The 23427-nt window shown below is 44.7% G+C and overlaps 1 protein-coding gene across 1 annotated transcript in view; it reads left to right on the top strand.

Moving 5' to 3' along the window:
• The window catches only part of cxadr (CXADR Ig-like cell adhesion molecule), a 38227-nt gene extending 23453 nt beyond the window's left edge, over window positions 1–14774 (top strand). Inside the window, exons 2-7 of the mRNA XM_082549605.1 lie at window positions 2459–2631; window positions 5905–6109; window positions 9143–9298; window positions 9389–9511; window positions 10936–11074; window positions 12078–14774. Of these exons, the coding sequence (XP_082405731.1) occupies window positions 2459–2631; window positions 5905–6109; window positions 9143–9298; window positions 9389–9511; window positions 10936–11074; window positions 12078–12360 (1079 nt within the window). The 3' untranslated portion in view covers window positions 12361–14774. The remainder of the gene's footprint in view (window positions 1–2458; window positions 2632–5904; window positions 6110–9142; window positions 9299–9388; window positions 9512–10935; window positions 11075–12077) is intronic.
• The last annotated feature ends 8653 nt before the right edge of the window (window positions 14775–23427 follow it).

Consider the following 23427-nt stretch of genomic DNA (forward strand, 5'->3'; position numbering starts at 1 on the left):
TCATCTATCACTTTTAGAAAGGTAGAAATCTCCCGTGCATGCTGCCTCTTACATCAAATCCAGTCTGTTTTTTGCTTTCATTAAGTCTAAAACTGTCATTTACCCGCGAGAGATCTCTGCTGGCGACCTGAGCGGCGCCGCTTCTACATACGCAGACTCTGCTGTTAGCTACAATAGCAGGAGGAAATAAAAGCTCAAATTCACTGCAGCTCATGGCAACTAGACCAACAAGTCTATTGCAATATGGCAAAACTCATGGGCACACCCCGGCTCTCTCCATTGTTTTATGTCTAAATGAAGCTTTGGAAAACAGTGACATGGAAGAGACGCTTGGATGACACTCTGGTGCTTCAACAGATCATTAAAGCTAGTTACGTTACACATTTAATGTCTGAAAAGGGCTTATGAATACTCAGATTACCTTATTTGCATTGCACTTCCTCTACTGGAGTTTATACTTCCTGAAGCAGGATTAAATGGATTTATATCATTGTTGGGGGGGGAAGCTGTGTCTGCATGTTGGGCTTGATGAAGAATTAAGAATACACTACCTGTGTTTTCTTTATCATAACATATTCTGTAGCCTATCACAGAATATGTTGTCATGGAGGTGTACAGGCAATCAAATGTGTCTGCCCGTTGAAGGTAAAATATCCTGAAATGGCATTTTTTCTCATTTGTGTGGTGCGTAATGAAAAAGGCCTCTAGCTGCACTGTAATTGAAACAAATGCTACCCAAGGCTCCAGATAGCTGCCATCGATTCAACAGGTGCATCATTACTCATCAGAGAAAGCAGTCGCTGCGATAAACCATTCCAGCTGATTGTTTTTCTCTCCTCTCTAAGCAACTTTAAAATGTGCTGCAGCTTCTTTAAGTGTTTGATGAATCGACACGGCGTTCCTTAATGCAGATGCCAGGCTGAGTATCCGCTTTGACAGTGACAGACACATATCTAGCTTTTCTCTATTTTGCTTCCCATTTCTCGTGCTTCTGCTGAAGGCGGCGGATCGTTCCCATCAAGGGCATCTGTCAAAATCTGTGGGCCGAAACAACCAGCTGCAGCCCCGGTGGCCATGGGAATAAAACTGAGCTTGTGCTATCATATCAAGTGCTCACATTCTCTGAGCTTCAGCAGTAGTGGGTTGGAGTCAGATTGTGACACTCTGTATGTGTTTAAGTTTCATTCTTTCGTCTGCCACAGGGGCATGAAGCCACTGAGGGACGGGGACTTGACTTGTAGCTAACGCTTTCTTTACCTTGAGAGCCTGGAAAACATATTTCCCCTGCAGTGAGCTGTCTCGATGTTAGAATTGCCACAATAGATATCCTGGTTAACCCTACTGTATGATGACATTGAAACGTCGGGGTTAGGCATCCGCGATCAGCTGGTTTGGATAACAGAATACTTTGAAGGTTAAACGATGAATTGTAGTGGTCGTAGTAACATCTACACCTTGGAAGCTGATTTTTTTTTTCCTTCCTTTGATTTTAATTTTTGCTGTTAATGTGTGTAAACAGTTGCCAGGTTTGGCTGCTGTTCCACCAAATACGTGTGCAGATTAGTCCACTCCATCTGTCAGTTAGTATATGAAAGGAGCTAAAATGAGATGCAGATGTCGCTATGGACCCAGCAGATACATTTAGTTACATGTGTTTGATGCTATTTTGCAGTATTTTTAAGTGTAACACGTTTAAAGCACTTTTTCGCAGCAACATATTGAGATAATTTTTTTTTTTTAAGAAGTTCTCCCCCTGCTCGTTGGTTGGACGGTGGCAAGCTGTCAGAAGGATTTTAATACATTGAGGCGGCATGTGACAACTCCAGTCTCTATGGGCTGTGCTCCTGCTGGAGCTTAAATCTCTTATTGAATAAAAAATCTTAACCCAGATGATGTCGCCCTGGAAATTATGTTTATTCATTCTAAGAATAAATGCTTAAGAGGCTGCTTCAGTTTGTCGTTATTATTATCACCATTCGTTCAGCTAAGCTACGATCTGCTGCGTTAGTCTTGCTTTACATTGTGCAGATGTAAAGAATATATATATATCTGAGACAAAGAAAGATACAAACATGACATGAGTTGTAAAGAACAGAAAAGCAAAAATAATTTCTTTTGCTGTTTTATATTTATTTTTTGTTTTTCTGTCAGTAAATTTAAACCCTTTATGCTGTGATGCAGTGTTTTTAGCACAAGGCTTGCTCTCTTTACTGAAGCTTAGTGCAGTCACCCTTATCACAGACTCTAAGCTCTTTGGTCTCAGAATAAAAACTCCTGTCCTAATTATGAAAAACATGCTTTATTCTCATTTTTTCTTTCAGATGATGTTAAACAGAATATAAAGTCACCTCCAAAACTGTCAGTAAGCTCACAGTTAACAGCTCTTGCAAACGTAGTTGTCCTTGTGTTATTGTATATGTTGCCGTTTGTGACTTTAATTAATGTTCTTTGCTTCCAGGGTTGACCTCAGGTCTAGAGATCACATCATCTTCAGCGTCTACGCCCACAGAGGTGGCCAGCGGACAGAGCGTGAAGCTGGATTGCCAGTTCACTCTGGCTTCTGAAGATTCTGGACCGCTGGATATTGAATGGAGCTTGGTGGCGTCTGACAACCAGAAAGACGACCAAGTGGTAAGTGTTTTAAAATGAAAATATGTGTGTGCTGTCCTTAATTCACGACGGTCTCTGGGCTATGAAAAGAGCTTGGGAAGCTTGAAGCCCTGACAGCACGTGGAGATCCTCCATTTAATGGCAGCCTCGTTCAGTGTTTAAATGTGAAGCCATGAGGAATATTAACTATGTCTGAATGAAAGAATGCCATCACTTTAACAGATGAAGCCAGCGGAGTGCCTGAAACAGCCTTTAGAGATGGTTTCTACTGTGGGACGGTCCTCTCCCGTGGCTCTCTGCTCTGCCACCTGTCACAAAGCTTTTTCATCCCTCTCTCCTTTTTTTCCTCCTTCCCTTGCGTTCTATGGCTTTTTTGTGAGCCAAATGTTATAAATGGGTCACAGCCTCATCATTAGGCATCTCTGTCCTCCACCCACTGTTGTTTCTGTCTGCAGTCCCAACCAGCCCCCCTCTCAGTCAGGTAGAACTGACTGTCTGCACAGTTTTGCCTTTAACTCTGTTTCTTTTTGCTGTGGCTCATTAGCTGGAGTGTGGGAGGAAATACACGTTCCTAGTATATTTGTGATTGTCATGATGAAAGCTCATTGCGAGCACTTTCAGCATGTCTCGTTTTTGTATGAACTGGCCTCTTCCTTGTGTCTGAATACAGCTGCAGAAATATATCAAATATCCCCAAAAAGCCTTTGATTCCACAGTTTATTGTCTTTATTACGTGCCATTTTGCTGGCTCCAGTGTCCACATGTGTTAATGTTTCCAAACCTTTGGAGGGATTTGGACAAGTCGGACGTCTCTCTCTGAACATATTTGTTCTCCTTGACCTATCAGATTTTTCTCGCTACATACGCACGCTCAGATTTGTGTAGCCGTTAACCAACGTGAAGTCGTGCGCACAGTAAATTCTTTGTAATTAGTGGCGTGTTAACTCCAAATTGCCATTTTTAATATATGTGACAGTGTTGAATAGAATTAGGCCAACCTGCTAAGAGCAAAGCTGCCGGGCCAGTCGGAGCAATGAAAGTTTTTAGCCAGAGGCTCAGAACCTTTGCTCACCTGAGCTGTGGAAATCCAAACAAAGGGAAAGGCTGCTGTCAGATAATATTTTTAAATGGAGAACTAGTCTGTAAGATCAGGACACAAGGCCGGGGTTGTATGGCATGTGTGGCATATGCCAGTGACCTCATTTGAAGCTTTTGTTCACATTAATGTGCTTTATGTTTGAGCTTTTCTCAGCATCGATGTAGTGGCAGCGCCTTTTATTTGACACATCCTACATATCGTCAGGATCTTTTTCAGGGTGGTGAAGCATAGCTAATGCATCCTGCTTTGTTAGGCCTCAGTGTGAGATGCCAGACATGCCTACAGTATCAGTCATTTGCATTTGGCTCTCATTGCCTGGCTACAGAGCTGCTGAAGGGAGGGCGTGCCCTGACTGAGTATTCACCACCAACGTGAAAACAACAGCAACAGAAAACGATTACGAAACCTGATGTCAGCAGAGAAAGAGCACGCAGCTCTATCACACAACCTGCTTCCTTTATCTTTGAGTGTAACAGCAGAGCCTTTTGTTTGTTGACGTTATTGAAACGGGAATTTCTGTATATTGAAGGATTTGTGTGTAAAAATGTGACAAGGTTTGGTGAAAGTTGAATCGTTTCTATTCAGAAGCTCATGGACGTGTTTTGTTGGACATCTTCAGGTAGAGGTTGAGCGCTAACCTCGTGAATCGGTTTGAGCTCGTCCCCTGAAAGGTGGCGGCGGCAGCACGTTGAGCCATCCGAGCCAGCAGCCTCAGTGGGAGCGCAGAGACAGAAGGGTGCTCCCCTTCAGCTATGCAGGTTGTTTAGATCATACAGGTATTGCTGCTGTGTGCTTTGCCTCTCAAATGAGCTGCAGCTTTTCCTCTTTCACTCCCCGAGTAACAGCGTCACATGACGATGATGTCATCTCAACGTGTGCTCCGTGAAACTGGCCAGTAGAGCTCTTCTTACCTCTGCAGCGGCCTACCGTTCAGTCACATTGAATGGTAGGCCAGCTGGCGCTTGCATCGTTACACAGCCTACCTGTTGTGAGATGCAGCACTTCTGTCCTTCTCCAGCTGGTCTAGTCATTTGCCCTTTATGGTTTCATGATCTTTTTTTTTTTTATTATTATTCTCAAGGTTATTGTGCAGTTTATTTCTTTATTATTTTAGCTGGAGGTGTGCATGTGCATAAGTACTCCCATCTGTGAAGTAGTTGAGCCCAAGTGAGAGCTCTTGTCTGGCTGAGCTCGGGGCAATTTAATTTCCTCTTCACCGTGGTCTCATCTCGCCCATCTCTGTTATTGCTGCTGATGTTGTGATCCCCAGTGAAGTCAGAAGGATAGGTTTTCCTCCCCTGAGAGCCAAGAGGAATTTTACCACAATTACCTGTTTACATGGCTAATACGTACAAGATGAACACAGCGGGCACTGCGAGTTCGCCTGTCTCGAGAAGCCAGGCGTCCAGTTGGGAATTGAGAGGCAGGGCGAGTCGGCGTAGGCACATTAGAAGCTCGCTGACTCGTTCCCTTTGTTTTGTGCCTTGTGCTTCCTTTCAGTGCTCTGCTTCCTCTGATAGGTTCATTATTCCTCCTCTCCTCCTGCCGCCTTAACTTTCTCTCTGCTCGTCTCCACTCTGGGGTATTGCTGTGTCTGCTGTTGATCATGGCACAGAAAAGCCTGCTGATGACTGTCTCCATGGAAATGTGTAGAAGATGCCAGCGTCTGTGAAAGAGACTGAAAATTCTTTTCATTGTTTGTGTTTCTTGTAGCCTCTGTTCTTTTTCTGTGTGTTTCTGTTCCCCCCTCCACTATCTGCCCACTTCTAGCTACAAAGCCTCTCATTAGCTCCACCTGGCCTTTATTTCTAGGCATTTCCTTGCTGCTTTCAAGACCCAGACAGTTGTGTGCGTGTGTGTGGTGAAGTGGTTGGATAGAATTGGGAGCTTTGTTGACACAGCAGGTGTTGATTTAGCTCCACAGTGCTGGCTTTGTTTGTTCCACCTTCATTCTTCTTATGCACAGAAAGGGCAAAACAGCAGAGGCTGGCAGGCTGAAGGGCAGCGCAGAGATAAGAGACTGTCCTTTATTGCTTCTGTGCATTTCAGCTGGTTCAGTAAACAAAGCCAATGCTTGCAGGAAGTAAACAACTTTCGTCTCAGCGGCTTTGTTCACTTTCTTTTTCTAGCAGAGTCTGTTTTATGTTTTCTTTGGTTTAAATGTGAATCTTTCCTTTGCTTTATTTCCAAAACAGATCATTTTGTACTCTGGCGACAGAGCCTACGAGGACTACGATACACCCGTCAAAGGTCGGGTCCACTTCAATTCGCCCGATCCAAAGAATGGCGACGCCTCAATCAACGTTCTAACGGTGAAGTCAACGGACACCGGCACCTACCAGTGCAAAGTGAAGAAGGCCCCTGGTGTCCGCAACAAGAAAATGCAGCTGCTTGTTATGGGTATGTAGGACGCTCACATTAGCATCAGGCTAGCAGTGTCCTAGCACTGTTTTTCCCTCACAGGGTCAATTCTCTCTGCCTCTGCTGTGGAAACGCAGCAGATCATACGCCCTTTGTCCACTTTGGCTGTTTTGATGTAATCCTTCCTAAGAGAGCATGACCTTCCCTGTGGCTGTAGAGCATTGCCCCTACGCTCGCCGCGATGGTGTCTAAAAGGATTATTCAGACATTCGAAAATATTTTTTTCTGTATTTTACCCATTTTAATACCTGCTTTGTACAATAATAACGTCAGTCAGGAAAAGTTATGCTTTTCCACTTAGAAACCTTAATTAACGGCTGAGCTAGCGACTGCATTGCTAATTAATGAAAAATTCCACTGTTACAAATCAGGCTGAAAGGAAGTGAATGCGCTCAGCTGTTGTTTTTATTGCACAGAGTGAGATGGGTGACACATCATAGTTGTATAAGTCAGACGATTCAGTCCCGAGGCAAACACACTCACAGTGGCCTCACTGGTCAGTCAGGCAGCTAAATGATGTTGAAAGTGAATCGCCTCCCGAAACCAGCTCGCTATTTGCATGTGGGGAAAAACAGCCTACACGTGTAACACTAGTGCGTGTGTGTGTGTGTGTGTGTGTGTTGTGGGATAAGCTGTGTATTTAGCTGCTGTGGAAGCTCTGTTATCAGCACAGTTTCTGTTCTAAAGATAGGACGAGCTCCAGAAATGGCTGCCTCTCCCGCTGACGCGATATCGTGAAGAAAAGCGAGCGCACCGCACCGACTAGCTCAACCAGAAAAACACGAGTTGGTGAGAAGCAAACTTGTGATGCTGCAGCACAAAGCAGTTCTCTAATAAAGGGTGAATGCTGCAGATAATTTGGCCAAAAAATGTGGCAGCATCTGACTCGAGAGGCATCGACGAGGCCTTCGGGGGGGCAAACAGAAAAACTTAGTCACTGCTTGAGTCTTCGCTAATACGTTTGACTGCGCATATGCTGTGATAGCTTCTCCTGCCAGCTATGCTTCTACATTTTTCACCAGTGAGGGAGATTTTTAAATTCTCATTTGTTTGAAATTTTGGTTAGTGTTTGAAAAAAACAGCCTAGTGTCGTATGAAACAGGCTGCATGCAGCACAGGCAGTGGTTGATCTTATGCATGAACCTGCTGTGTTTTATCCACCTGTTTCTACAGATCTGTTACAGTTACACTGCCTCCTGTTAAAGTATTAACGGAACGTACGCTGCTGTTCTAGCTATCCTCCTTATTTTAATCATTTGACTTGTTCATTCTGAGCTGCTGTGGATAAGGGCATCGGCTAATGAATAAACATGTAGTGAGGCTGAAATCCGGATAGCTTTAGCTGCGAGTGTTTGTGTGTGTTTGAGAGACCGCTCGAGGCTACAGGAGCTGACAGGCTGCTAGTTGTTGACCCCAGGGGTAGAGGATGTTAAAAGGAGAGGTGAGGACATCTTGCCTGCTCTGCATTTTACCTTGAGGTTGATGTTGTCACGAGGTGGATGGTCCCCAAGAGCAGGGCAGACGTGCACATGTGTGTCTGTGTGCATGAACATAAGCCGACCTGAGTATATCTACTGGGTTTTTGCCGTGGTTTGTCACGATCGCTGCCATGCGCGCACACATGCTCACACCTGCAGTGTACATGGTGTCCAGGTGCTGTGCACAGGGTAGCATGCCTCGTTGTGTATTCTCCTCCGGTTGCAGCAGGACATTGAAGTTAACAGGAGGAGAGTACCCACCTGCAGTTCAGCGCTGCACGTCAGCATCTCTAACAACTGTTTCTGACTAGGCCCCGCCTATGCTCTCGGCAGCCAATCACTCGGCCCTGCCCGTGTTCAGACAATCCTCATCACATCCAGCTCAAAGCTCAACAGCCGATCTCATTAATTCAGTCTGCCTGGCCCGCGAGTCGCTTATATTTCACTTTACCGTTCCACATTTAGCAAAGTTATTTGTGAAGCGGTGCATCTCCTGTCTGTAATGCATACCAAGATCTGTTTTTCTCTTTTCCACACACCTTGTGCACATAATAAATCTGTTCATTTAACGCAGTAGGGCCGCCTGTATCGCGTTGTCTCTGTGCTCTTCCAGCCTCCTTTTGACCTCATCATTCAGGAGAATGAAATCGGCTCAAAGGACAGAAGCCCTAAAAAAAGAGGAGCTGTGCGTTTCAACGCTCAGATGTGTCGACTTGACTTTCACCTTTAAAAGACGCTTTTAAAAATGTCATAACTCACTGACATTTACTGTGTGTGTGTGTGTGTGTGTGTGTGTGTGTGTGTGTGTGTGTGTGTGTGTGTGTGTGTGTGTGTGTGTGTGAGCGAGCGAATGTGTGTCTGCAGCAAAGTGCAGGCCAGAGACTTGGGAGCCACGCAGCCTTGGCGTCCATCACTCTACCATCTGTCCATTAGCACCTGCTTCATGTGTGCTCTCCTGCTTTCTGTTTTACCCCCTCTAACCTCGCCCTGTCTGTTTATTAGATCGGGAGGGGCACTCAGTGCTGTCAGTGTACTGTTAATCCTTATGGTTATGCCTGCTAAGCTCCTCCCTTCCCGCCTGGCACCTGGTTCAGATCTGTAGAGCCCCGCTCCAGACGCCATTACAGCACCGTGAAGTCGGCGTCCTGACAGTGAACACAGAGCACAGTCTGTGGCCTTAGATTTCCTCTGTCCAAACATTACCCGTCACTTTCTCTCCCTCCTCTCACTCACCGCGTGTCTGGGCTTGTTTTCGAATCAGTCTCATCTCTTACCAACACCCCGACTGAACGACAGCACACGTGTGCTTGCGTGTCCACTGACGCAGCGCCTTTCTTCCACACGATTATCCTGAGTGACAGCTCTTAATAACTACAGATGTATCAATTACTCTGATTACTGCTCTAATTTGTCAGATGGGCGCTGCTTTGAGTGAGGGAGGAAACTCAACTTTAGAGCTACACAATACACAGACGCACACTGTAAGATTGGAAAATCACTGGGTTGGCTTCCTCTGCCTCTTTGCTCTCCACAGAGAAGCCGTCCAAGCCCAGGTGTTACACTGAGGGCTCCACACATGAAGGCAAAGACGTTGTGCTGAGGTGCACATCTGATGCAGGAAGCAAACCCATGAAATACAGCTGGGAGAAGACTACTGGCAGCAAAGTGCTGCCCGCCTCCTCAGTGCTGGGTAATGCAGCTTTTTACAAGGTCAAACCGTTTAAAGGTCCTGCACATAACTGTTTGTGTTTAACTCTGTCATTTTTCACTGTTTGTTTAGATCCTGTGTCAGGCACAGTCAACGTGAAGAATGCATCTGCCAGTGCATCTGGCACGTATCGCTGCACCGCTACCAATCGCGTTGGCGCCGAGCAGTGCGTGCTCGATCTCAGCGTGACAGCTAGTGAGTACCCAACCGTCTTAATTAGTGTCTATTCAGTCCATTTCACATGTAGAGCTCCCTGTATTCTGGTGTTTAATGATCAGGTTTGGAATAGTCGGAGCAGAAGTTTAAAAGGTTTTCCCAAGGTTATACCCCGTGAGCTGCTCTCGCTTTTAGGACAGCGTTTATACCTACATCAGGGGTGGGGAACTCGAGGGCCGGTGTCCTGCAGGTTTTAGACGTGTCCTTGATCCAACACAGCTGATTTAAACGGCTATACAACCTACTCAACATGTCTCGAAGGTCTCCAGAGGCCTGGTAATGAAAACAGTTGATTCAGGTGTGCTGACTCAGGGTGAGATCTAAAACCTGCAGGACGCCGAGTTCCCCACCCTGACCTATGTTAACAGTATAAACTGTTAAAAAAGGAGGAAAAATCAACACCGACCATCTTGTTGGAATCTTTAGGATGGTGAATATGACGACGTGCTATTTGTTCAAGACAAAAACAGGTCACCATGGCATTAAAATGTATTTATAACATAATTATAGATCGATGTCATTCTTCCTCTTATCAAGTTGTAGAATAGTCTGTAAATCTTTAAAACACGGGGGAGGACGTCAGTGATGTAAATCCTATATATAAACACTTTGCACCTTAATTTCTGTGCTTATTTGCTTTGTTGATATTCAGTAAAAGTTGCTGATTTTATTACTGATCAAATAATCTTCTTGCTTACAGGACAACTGTTACTTATTCTACTGACTCTGTCCTGTTTTGCAGTTGAGTCGGGCTTTGTTTGTTGTCTTGTTTTTATTGGTTTGTTCTTTTTAAATGTTAGTGTAAAAAGTGTTTGTGGGAAAACTGCTGTTGCTGTAGCGTGTGTCACTAGATTATGAAAAGTTTTCCTCAACATACAAAGTAAAGGTGAGTGCATGAAAAGCCTCCAAGGTTATTATAACAGGAAACGGATTGCCAGGTCAGCAGGTCAACCATCAGTCAAGTGCAAAGTCTGATGAATTCTGCCTTTGAAAGACGGAATATTAGAGCGACGTGTTGCTGCCGTGCAGGAACGTGGAGCCTTCATTTATGATGTTATTAGATTTCTCCATCGCAGCTTTTGTTAAATCTCACTGAGCCACAGTGTGTGTCTGTGTGTGTGCGTGTGTGTGTGTGTTAATGAGAGTGTGTATGAAGTACTCGTTCTTCTGATCGTCAAACACCACGCTAAGGTTTTGTTTACATTTCACTGGAAACCCAGATGTGCTGTCAGCAAACACAGTTTCCATCACATGGATGCCAACAAAGATATTTTGTTCAGTTCAGCACGTTTCGTGTGTTTCATGTGTTTTATGTGCCTGATTAGGATGACATGCTTGTTATGACTCACGAGTACTCTGCTACACCCAGCACCTTAACCCTCTCCCTTCTTTGTGTCGTCCAGTCCCGAATACTGCCGGCATCGTCGCGGGATCCATAATCGCTGTCCTGTTGATCCTCCTCATCATCGCCATTATCCTGTTCTGCTTCTGCCGTGCCCGTAACAGGAAAAAGTACGAGAAGGAAATCTGCAACGAGATAAGGTACTCGATGAGATTTGGCCCTCAGATGCACACAGCTCCAATCTGATGGATTAATATTTTGTCTAGTGTTTGGTGTGAGAGGTGGAGCGTGTCAAGGTTACGTAATGTTGGATTACAGGGGGCGCCAAAAATGCCATAGGTAACCTGTGATTATTGGTGTCGGCTCAGCGTGTAGCACGATTGGTAGTCATCCACACACACACACACACACACACACACACGCACACACACACACACAACAACCGTGGAAATGGTTTTTATCTCTCAGCGTTTTTATTTTTTTTTACCCCTCCTCAAATAAACAGCTGTGGTAATCAGTTTGAAAGCTTTGTTCGTTCTGTGCGTCCTGCTTCGTGTTGCTGCCGGCTGCCCTCCCCCTCAGCCCCCCCCTCCGCCACAGCCACCTACTCTAACTCCCCTCGACGTCCGACTCTTCGTCCGGCCTGTGGGCTCTGCACCATCGCTCTGCCGTGGACTGAATTGGTCTTACACCACAATGTGACACCGCTCGCGCTGTAGGACACAAAGGATTAGACCAACAGTCCTGTCTCGCGCACGCAGACACACATTTGCTGAAACGCCACAGCATGAAAGTACGGACTAAACAAGCGCCGGCCCCTCAGGCTCAGTTTGATTGAGCATTTAACTGGATTATTGCTGCTTATTAGCTGTTAATGTGGTGGCAGAGGGAGTCGAGGGCATGGCTGTGTTTGGATGCTCGGCTCAGTCTCTCCAGGCTTTCGCAGTCGGCGTGACTGAGCTGCGGAGACGATGCCTGACCAGCTGACTTCAATTATTTGCCCTTATTATCGAGTCAAGTCATGTTTCATTTTTAAATGACTCGCAGTCGATTCGTTATGTTCCTCGCTGTTCCTACCTGTGGACTTTCTCTTGATTTGCAGGGCATCACAAAATCATTCTCAGTGTATTTGACACCAAGTCCACGATGACGAGTTTCCAGGTTTGTTGTCTAAACGTGCTGCTGTCTGTTTCCCCCCCTCAGAGAGGATGTGCCCCCTCCCAAGAGTCGCGCTTCAACTGCTCGAAGCTTCACTGTGGCCAGCCAGCGCTCCTCACTGGGCTCCATGTCGCCTTCCAACCTGCACGAGTATGCCCTGAAGCCTCAGTACGACAAGATTCCCTCATCAGAGGAGTACGACAGGCCTCCGAGCCAGGCTCCGGTGCTGCCGCCCTCGGCCGGCAAGATGGCCGGCTACAACCTGAGTCGCATGGGGGGCATCCCTGTCATGGTTCCTGCCCAGACGAGGGACGGTTCAATCGTCTAGCGGATCGTCTTCACGGGAAAGGACTGTGCAAAGAGAGGATGGAACGGAAGGAAGCGGGACAAAAGCTGGGATGGATGCACTCGCCTGATTTTTAGCTCTTTATTATTTACATATGGGAATATTCTCTGCTTATGGAGACCCGGCTCTGCTGTGGTGCTGAGAAGAGAATTTGAGTTGTGCACAACAGAGTAAATGAAGTTTTTATCAAATGCAAAAACATACAAAAAAACTTTTATGAATTTTGTCTCCTGGACGTAAAGTTAGCGTGGGTATAAAGCAGACCGGCAAAGTAAATATCTATTGTATATATGCATGTTTTTTTGTTTAGTTTCTGTTTCCTGTCTGTTTTTTAAACATACATGGCCCCTGCTGTAGAGTCGTACTGTATGTTTAAAACAGATCCAGGCCCCTGAGTGGCCTGCTGTACAGCTGTATGCATGCATGTATAAAATTACAGCTGTGTGTGCGTGAGCGTGTGTCTGTGAGGCAGTATAAGTTTCTCTTTCATTTGCTTTCTTTAAAATACTAAATAACTGTTTGATCCAGTCTTCACTCCTCAGAGAGGCTCGTTAGGAGGAAAGTCACAGATCTGGTTTAATCCCTGCACCGAGTGCACCGACTGCTTATGTGGGTCAGCCGTTTTCTTTCCAACGCTTCTTCTGTTGTTTGAATTGTCCACTGTGGGGTTGGCCGGGGATTTGAGGGTGGACAGGATTGGCTGGCGGCGAGGGGGAGGTTCAGCCGAGCAGATCTTGTGATTGGGTGTATTATTGCTTCTTGAGTGAGCTTGAAAAGGAGCAGTGTCCATCCCCCAACTCTTCTCCAGAAAACTTTGAAGAGGTGTAGAGAAATAACGGAGGCCGCTGGACAACAAGGTTCACCGAGCACTCGGCGCTGATTATGTTTGACTGTCCGCAGGCCTTTAACCACCCAAAGGACGTGTAGGCGTCCCGAACGGGTTAAACACCAAGTTTGAATTCATTGGTAGTAGCTCACCCCCCTCAGAGCTGCCACGTATGCAGTCCTCTGTATCTGAGGTGCATTACAAGGAGCCTGTATCTTAATTAACCTTCTCTGTGTGGTTAATGTGAAACCTTTTGTGGCTTAATTAAGATGTTTTTTAATGATGTAAAGCAGGATGAAGACAGTTCCCACACAGAGAAACAAATGGTGAATATTCTGTGTGTCTACGTTATAACCAGTCCAAGTTTATCTTGCTCTCAGATCCTGTGAACGTTGGTGCAGTCGGTCGGTTTAAGTTGCCACAGTGACGTCGGTTATTTAATTCCCATTCTTCCAAAAATCTCATCTTCTATTTTCTAAGAAAAATAAAGGCAGTAATTTAGCAGGAAAAGCGTTTCTTTTCACTCTGACGCCTTATTGTACTCCTCGTTTTAGCCTTACAACTTCTCCTCCGTTCACTTCCTCACAGCTCAGTATTGATGACTTCTATCGTGCCTTGTTTTCCCAGTTGAGTTGCGTTGTAGCGCGTCTGCCACTGGTGCAGTAACATCGCCCTGCATGGCCGCCAGTGCCACGACATCAGAAGAACAATAATCTATACGCAGCCTGTTTTGTACCTTCTGTTGTCCCACTCCCACTTACCTCATACGATTTTTCCCACGGCTTGCAAAACCTTTACGACTGTCTTAAACCTATTTTTTTATTCCAAAAACATGATTTTGTTCTTCTTTTTTTTTTAAACTTCATTTTAAACCTCAGTAATTGATGTGCTTTTTAAGAAAAGAGACAAAACAGCTAAATGGCTCTGGCTGTACGTATAAATATTTTGTCAAAGTAACCCTATCTAATCGCAACAAAACGAAAGATGTAAAGACGACACTGTCTATATGGATGTTTGTGATGCTCTGCTGTGCTTGACAAATCTATATCTAGGAGGGGGTTAGTGCAGAGAGCGTGTGCGTCAGGTTTTCGTGTGTGAATCGCAGTATCTAAGAGGAGGTGACAGCTGTAGAAAAGTCTTGGCCCCTGGACTGCAGATTTGATGTAACACCAAGAAAAGTGAGATGTGGGCCTGTCTAGACAAAGAATTACATCTGTCAGATCTACTTAAACACTCTTCTGTGTGCAGGTTTGTGTGTGCAAGAGAGAACTGGCTGATGTGTTGCTGAGGGGAGTTTGTTGTGGGCCCTTGTAGGATTCTCTTTAGACCCTTCACCTGCTGGCAAAGTGTACAGAGCTCACAGAGGGGCTCCTGCTACTGTCCCCCTCTGTGCTCACAACATTAATAACTAATATTACTAACCGTACTAACAGTAGCTTTGAAATCAACCTGCTAATACTATATGAAGATCTACTTTTGAGGTTTGCACATGCGTGGAAACCACTTTTCTTTTGTGTGTGTATCATTTGTGCTTTATTTTTGAATAATAAAAGTCCATGAAATAAGGAAACGCTTGGCTGTTGTCGTTTTTTGTTTCTCTGAGCACTAAAACGTTTATCTCCCGTCCAGCTGATTGTGATTAATTTCAGGCAGTCGCTGAGTTCCACCCCTTACACCAGGTGAGGTGACTTTCTAACCGCTTAATGACCGCCATTAGTCAAAGAAGCAGGCAGGCTGCGATTGCGCCTGCCATTTCCACTCCACGCCGTTCGAGCTCAGAATAAACACGCAGAGGTTTGAGCCCACCTATTCTGTGCGCCGCTTACATCGACTCATCGTCACTCCCTGGTTGCGCCGTTCGGTCTCTGGCATCTTTGCCATTTGTTTCCGTGTTTGCTTAGCTTTTTCAATTACAGCCAATTTCCTCCCTTAGTTAATGTGGTGGGTAATTACGTTTACTGCAAGCCTGCACTAATCAAACTTGTGCAAAATTTGCTTCCTAATTAAGTATGCTGAATGATGTGAAACGCCTGGGTAACAGCTGAGGCACACATGTTGGTGTCGCGTCTTTCTATTGCAATCACTGTCCTCAGCCTCTTTATACACTTAACATGCTGGTGATCTTGACATGCGGATGGATCAATAGATGATTATTAGCCAAAGGCTACACCGCGTGCAGGCTGTGGGCAAGTAGTCAATAACCAGACTAAAGCACTTAGCAGCACTGCTAAGTGGACGTCCATCGCTGTAATTGGATGTCAGTAACAGATAGGGCCACGGAGCATTGATCTGTGGCGAGTCCGAGTCTCCCGTGGAACCTAATAGCTCCCCAGCAGTTGTGCACATCGGGGTGTGTGCAGCTGCACTGATACCAGCGCAATCTCAGCCACCTTTACAAATGGACGTGACTGGATGTAATGGCACTTTTATGGCTGCGCATTCCAAACATTCATTAAAAGGACATTAGTGATGTGTGCTAGTGCACGTGTAGAGATGAGATTTATGGAATAAGCGCTGTTCTCTCATTGAATTAATGTACAAAGAGTCATACATCATCAGTCTCCTCCAGCCCAATATCCATTTGTAGCATTTTTTACCTCTTGTCCTCATTCACATAGCTGAGGGGAGAGAGTGGTGGTGCACTGAGCACCTGGGGATTTGTGCCTGCCTCCCACTTCCCCGGCCCTCCCCCCACCTTCTGCCTGGCTAAGGTATTAATTGTTTGTACAGATAAAGGAGGCTGAATGAAATGAAATGAAAGTAAAACCGAAGTCCTCTTATGTGCCCCAGATAGACATATACCCAGTATAATAAATGCTCTTGGTCCTCTTTCAACGTTTGTAAAACCATCTGTCAGGAACTTAGGGATTATCCTTGATCCTGCTCTTACGTTAGATAGTCATGTTAAATCTCTTGTTCGGTCTTGCTTTTATCATTTAAGAAATATTTCTAAATTGAGCTCTATTATATCCTATACCGAACTGGAGATTGTTATTCATGCTTTTATCTCTTCACGACTGGACTATTGCAATTCCCTGTTTACTTGTTTAAATAAAGGTTCTTTGGAGCGTCTGCAGATCGTTCAGAATGCTGCAGCAAGACTTTTGACGAAAGCTTCTAAATTTTCACATATAACACCGTTGCTCATGCAGTTACATTGGCTTCCTGTTGAATTTAGAGTCCAGTTTAAGATTTTGGTTTTAACTTTCAAGGCTCTTCAACAACAAGCACCACTATATATCATTGAACTTTTACAGCCCTATGCCCCTAGTAGGTCTCTGAGGTCGAGTAGTCAGGGCCTACTTGTCATTCAGTATACGAGACTGAAAACTAGGGGTGATAGAGCTTTTGCTACTGTGGCCGCCAGACTGTGGAATTCCCTTCCTCAGGACTTACGATCCGCTGATTCATTGATTACTTTTAAAAAACAGCTAAAAACACATCTTTTTAAAACTGCCTTTTGCTAACTTTGTTTGTATTTTGTCTTTTTAATCTGTTATATCTTGTAAAGCACTTTGTGATCTCTATCTAGAAATGTGCTATATAAATAAAATTTTACTTACTTACTTACTTACTTACTGGTACAGCAGAAAAAAAACACCAAAAAAACCCTCATTGGTTCTCCAGGAGGGTTTCCTTGGCAACCTTATCTGGTTGTATACAGTCTAAGCTGGCTGCTAGAGGGATGATTTATCTGCCTGCTAACAAAAGAGGCCTCTAAAAGCACAGGTCTCATCAAAGTCGCTATCCTCCCGCGTGATGTCTCCTGTCACAGACGCTAAGCTTTCTGCCATTTTTAGAAACCTCCCTCAGGTTGGGAGAGGGTTGCAGGGGGAATTCTGGGCAGGATGGTGGAATATGCATAATGTGAAGAGACGGCTCCATCGGCACAGCAGTACATTAAGTTTTTGGCTCGGCGCTCTTAGCACTTTGGATCCAAAAATGGCACACAGATTATGATGTGAAAGTAAGCTTTTACAGCCACGTCGGATGAATGACTGAGGAGTTCAGCCCTTTTTGGACGTGCCCCCCCTCGCGTTTTGGTCTCTATAGTATTCTGATGGATACAGAATCTGGATTCTCCCTGATGTCAAAACGGGAAGCTTTAAGTCGTACGTGCAATGCTGCAGCACTCTTCAGAAGCTTTTAGCTTCACGCTCTAAATCCAGCACCTTCTCATACTTTAATGGTCATAATATTAATGTCACACATGTGGGATACTGGATGTGAAAATACACCTAAAGCTGACAGCCTGAACTTTAAATGCATGTCACCGTGCCATGTCAGAGGAACGGGAATGGGAAAAGGAGGCGCAACATCAATTTGTCACCATGCAAACAGCCACAGCTCTCAGCCATATGTCGCCTTGAACAACCCGCACGCCGAGGCTGGAGACCGCGGAGGATGCTCTGTGAAGAGGGAGTTGAGTCGCAACCTGAGCCAGTCATCCCGCCCTGTCTGCTGTGCCCACCGACAGCCTGGATCTCTCGCGGGGCCCACCCAGCTGGCATGTACTCATTTGTCAGACTTGGAGGAAGAGACCGCTGGTACACCAACCATTGCCCCCTCCCACATCCTCCACGCATCCGTGCCTCGCCATTTGGTCGATACGGAGTCATCCGTTTAAAGGTTGACGTCTGCACACGCTGCATCTCAGCGTCATCTTGGGTCACTATTTTCGACCGCATGCCGCTCACATTTGGATGACTAATATGTGACTTTTGATGAATGACCTTCCCCTCTGTGCTCAAGGGAGGAAAGGGGAGCAGAGGCGGATTCACGCTGAGATTGCACTCAGTCCAACAACATGTTTTTTCCCTCAAGATCCTGTTCTCTCTGCTCTCTCTGGACTGATTTTGGTGAGCTTCATGGATCGGTAAAGTGATGCTCATCTGCACATGTGACATTTTTACTGGCAGGGAGATCACTGTGTGTGGCAAGAACAAAAACGAAGTTCCTTAACCGCACAATGCATTGGAAAATAACCATGTTCAGAGTTGGTCCTCATCACTGAAGCATATGGCAGTGGAGGACAAAGGAACAGTGAGAGCGCCAGATCAAACGGCGTGCTCAGAGAAACGACTCCTGGTTTAATATCCTCCCTGAATACTGTACTAGATCTTCAGTCACCCAGTACCTCTGATCTTTTGTCCCAGCCCTGTGCCGTTATCTCCTATCTCCCTTGGCTGAAGCTGAGAGATTGGAATCGGGAGCACTGCAGTTAAAACCTCACACGGCAAGATGGAGGTTACAGCTCGCCGCAGTCGTTTACAATGTGATTTGTACTTTTAATCTGAACCTCGGCCGGACTCTATTATAGGTGATCAAGCTCCAATGCCGTGTCATCGGGAGGGCACAATCGAGGCCAACAATAAAATGTAGCCTCGGGCCACAGTTTCCCTTCTTTTCTCCTTCTGATGATTGGGGTCATCTTTGTTATTACCACAGTGATGTCAGTGATATATTACGTGTGTGAGTCTCTCAGTGCCTGTCCATGTGTGAGTTCATATATATCAATGCTGGCGTGTGCTTCCATGTTTCCTGTGTGGCCACAGTCAGGGCAAAGGTCAGGTTACTGATTTAAGGAGATGGGGCGATCCCAGTTCCCTCTGCACCAGCACAGCTAACACTTACACCACCTCAGGCTGTTCCAGCTGAGAAATTAAGACGCATGAAGTCGCAGTATATACATGCTTTCTCTCAGCCGCATCACTCAGCTATGCAGATGACACACAGCTTTATGTCCCTATGACAGCAGTTAAACATAATGCTTTAATACAGTAATTAGAGCACGCTGTAGGCATTAAAGGTACTGCGCTCAGTGGTTTGAATTATATCTGTCTAATAGACTGCAGCTTGTTCACAAACTAAGGTTAATAATGGAGATCCACAGGGTTCAGTGTTAGGACCAATATAAGGCAGTGTTCTTCAGGTGCAGAGCATAAATTTTCACTGCATCATAAGCCAAACGATGCACCAGTTAGTTGCATAAACAACCTCTAATTTTCTGCTTCTGAGTTCAGATCAAAGGTCGTTGTACTCAGCCCTAAGAATCGTAGAAACATGGAGTCTAACCAGATACCTCCCCTGGGTGGAACGACCTTTGACTCCAGTAACACTGATGAATCTGGGAGTCGGTTTTGACCAGGATATGTCCTTCACTGTGCACGTTAGACAAATATGTTGGACTGCTTTCTTGCATTTGCAATATCTCTAAAATTAGAAACACCCTGTCTCAGCGTGATGCTGAGAAACTACTTATTACTTGTAGGTTTAACTATTATAATTCATTATCATCATGAAGTCCTAAAACTCACTGATAAGCCTTTAGTTGGTCCAAAATGCTGCAGTGAGAGTGATGACAAACGTCTTCCATCTCAGCTTCTCTTCATAGTTGAACTGAATTTAAAATTCTTCAGCTGACACAGCTGAAATCAGGCCTCATCTCATTTTGAAAACAACATTTTTATGAATCACTCTGCATTGACTCATCAGTTATTATTCATCTCTGGCTCTCCTTCACAGGGCCTCTTCTGTCCCGCCCCTCGCTGAGCCCAGTTCTGCTGAAGGTTTCTTCCTGTTAAAAGCGGGTTTTTCGTTCCCACCGTCACCAAACGCCTGCTCATAGAGGGTCGTCTGATTGTTGTGGTTTTCTGTGTTATTGTACGGTGTTTACCATAAACAGTGCGCTGGGGCAGCTGTTGTGATTTAACTTAAAACAAATGTAGTATAGTCATCAAACTGGCACTGGGACGCCAGTGGTGCATCTTGTGGGTTATTCTGCAGGTGTTTTACCAGTTCATAAACTTGTGAGTTTGGATGTTGGGTGATTGCCTCAGGTGTTACTCACTGACCCAGTTATTGATAGAGTGTAATTTAGTCAGGATACATTAAGTGATAATTATTTTCACTTCTGTCGCTGTAAAGGTAACAGATGTTTTTGGACCACTGCTAAATTAACTGAACTTCAGGAGGTCTTATTTCCAAAGTGTCCACCTGTTTCTGATTCTAAAATTCCTGCATCTTAGATACTCTTTCTCATTTCGAGGTTGCTAACATCTGCTGTCTTACTGGTGTTAGTTAAGCTTGCAGGGCCGTGTAGATGCTACCTGTTGGCACAGTGTAGCAGGCTGAACTGTCTGTGTATGGGCTGACAGGAGCTTTGAGATGTGTTGGTGCTGCAGAACAGAAACATAACGTGGATCTTTGCCAAACTTTTGCTGTTGTTTGAGGAAATTTCTGTTGACTCTGTGCTTGCACATTGACTCTAAGGCTAACGTCTGTTTGCTCACTGGGTTTTTACCGCAGTCTTGTTGACATGTCATAGCAGGAAACTCACAAAGGTTCATAGTAAAATTTGTAATGGCTGCCCATTAGTCTCTTTTAGGATAGTTTACATGCTGCCTCAATGGGATTACATATGAAGTTAATGAATGGAAAAAGTAATTAAGTTATTATTATGAACTTATTTCAGTCTGAGTTTCTGTCTCTTCTGTATCGGCACCACTGTGAATGCACAATGAGACACAATTTACACATTGAAAACAAAGTGTTGCACATGCCACACGTGTATATTCACTGTTTTTCTGCTCAGTATGAGAGAAACTAAAAATTCACATGTAGCTGTTTTCCCTTTTGAAACCTGAGCTTTTGCCTTACAGTGGATTAAAACGTTTCCATGATTAATTTGAGCTTTCACTATAACAGTAACAACAGAATAGAATAGAATGCCTTTGTACATCTGTATAGTGACAATAATGAGATACAGAGCAGAACAAATATATAAAATGCCCAAATATACAATCTGATAAAAAATATATATCTATACACAGAAAATAAGGAAGCGTGTGACAGTTGCCCTTTAAACCAGTTTGTGATAATTAGCATGGAAGATAATCACTATTTTAGCAACAGCTGCTGAGGCTAACTCCTCCTCTGTGGTTTATCCGATGCTCCTGGAATTATTCAAGGTTAAGAATAATACACTCTCCATACTGAACTAAACTTGGAAAAAATTAGTTACGTGAGAAAAAGACCCACTTTTGTGGCTGACTTTGTGAAACTTGCTTCCATCTTTTCTTATGTGAATATTTTGTGTCTGTAATGTGTTGCATAATATTTTGGATGTAATGGTTCTGATCAGAAATGGGAAAATGTAATTAGGAGCTCTTTCATAATGTGGTCTGTAAATATCAGACTGTTATAAAATCATTTACGTTTCTTTTCCCACACTGATGTTCAGTTTACCAGTAATAGAAGACAAAAAGTCTGGGAGGGAAAATGAACCATTAATCTTAGCTGATTATTTTTCTGTTTGCTAGTTAAAGTCATTATTTCTGCTAGTTACACGCCTGTTTTTTAACATGTACACACTGTGAGTTTGGTTATGTACTATATGTACAGGAGTAGGTGTGACCCTTCTTTCCTCCACTTCCTCTCCAGGTCACTGTTAAAATGAGATGTCAGTGGATGGTGCATGCCCCCAGCAGGCCACTTGTTGTCTTCTTCTTATCCTATAGTAGGTTTCACACTGCAGATGGTGTTCAGCTCTCTCTATTATGACCAGAACTGTTCAGTGTCTGCTCTGCTCGAAGAAGGTCAGAGTCCAGACACCAAATATCAGCTCTGTACATCCTCTGCATTCAGTCGGGATGTTCCACACGAGCTGGCCGAACCGTTGGTGTGCAGCTGAAGCAGCTCCTGCAGTAATTAAAGTTCATCAGTCTGCACTGGCAGATCTGAATCTCACTGCTAATGAGGCCCCGCCGCATCAAACCCATGAAGGTCATCCGAACCTGTCTTTGTTGAAATCAGACGAAAAGAGCGGCAGGATTAGGGCGGGTCATATGATATCTAGGTCAGCGTGAAGAAAGAATACAGAGCAGGTAGGAGTAATAAAACACAGTGTGTCTGAGAGTGCTGCTAAAGCGGCTATCTGGTTGCGTCAGTTGTGACAAAGACTTTTTCCTCTGTTTTCTTCTGCCACACTGCAGCTGTGTGTGTTTCCTTTTGAAGGTCACTGCTGTGTAAAAACACTCCTGTTTTCATTGCCGCCCACAGAAAGCCTGAAATACCCTCCATAAGCCCAAAAACACATTGAAAGACAACTTGAGTATTTCTGCTGGTCTTACTATAGCAGGAACTCTGACAATATTATATAGCATTTTTCCACCATTGCAGCAAACTGTCATTCAGCTATTCAAACCTCTTATGTCCAACATGATGATGCTGGGAATCTATTAATCTATCTGCTATGACCAGGCTGTGCATCCTCCTCTGACTCCTCCTCTTCTCCTCACTATAAACAGAAGCTCTAACCGGCTCCACTGATTGTGTGTAAGATCACATATGTCTGAAGAATTATGGTCATTTCCTCGGGTTCAGTGGAGGGCTGTGTGCACTCTGCTCCAGTTCAGCATGTATATATATGAGAGCAGCTCTTCCTCTTTTCATCTCAGGCTTTCCAGATTTGTAATATTACCCCACCAAGCAGCTGTGTTACCATGAAACGACTCACAGTGACAAACGAATGAACTCCTTTTTGAACAGGCTGAGCATTAAGTTAATCCTGAACAGACAGCTTCACTGGTAGGCTCGTGTTTATAGGCTTTCTCTTCTTTTTTCTAAGCAGAGGAGTGGAAAATCTAGGGGAACATTACCACTGAGAGTGGGATGCCTTTCCTTTTTTACAAACAGGAAAATATTTTTAGGAGCGACCGAGCCAAGTTTGTTTGGAGGTGATTAGAAGTGTTGTCAGCGGGGAGAAAATACTGAACCTTCCTCTTTTTTGTAGGGGAATAGGGTGGCGTGTTAGCCAGAGCCAGTGTGTGGTGCTACATGAGATTAAGACGATGTGGAGCTTGTATGATCAGGTGATGGGCAATGTGTGGTTCTCGGATCGCTTTATTATTCTTATGAAATATGATCTTATTTCCCAGAGACTGGCTTTGTTTGCAGTAACACTGAGATATAGCACCGAGGCGTCAGATTCCTGTTTGCTGTGGGTTCAGGTACAAATACAGGTGTGCCTCCAGTTACGACACAGACAACTCTTAAGTGCAGGCTGACGATCGAGGACCGTCAGCCTGCTTAGTTTCTGTCATGTGTTTAAGCTCACAAAGGATATAAATGTCAATCAAGGAGCGTCTGGCACGCAATGCTGTTCTTCAGGTTTGACAGCATGCGTGATTGTCAGTGTTGAAGCAAATCGCATTTGTGCATTG

Source organism: Aulonocara stuartgranti (genome assembly GCF_965226115.1).
Source record: "Aulonocara stuartgranti genome assembly, chromosome: 10".
In the NCBI taxonomy this organism is placed as follows: domain Eukaryota; kingdom Metazoa; phylum Chordata; class Actinopteri; order Cichliformes; family Cichlidae; genus Aulonocara; species Aulonocara stuartgranti.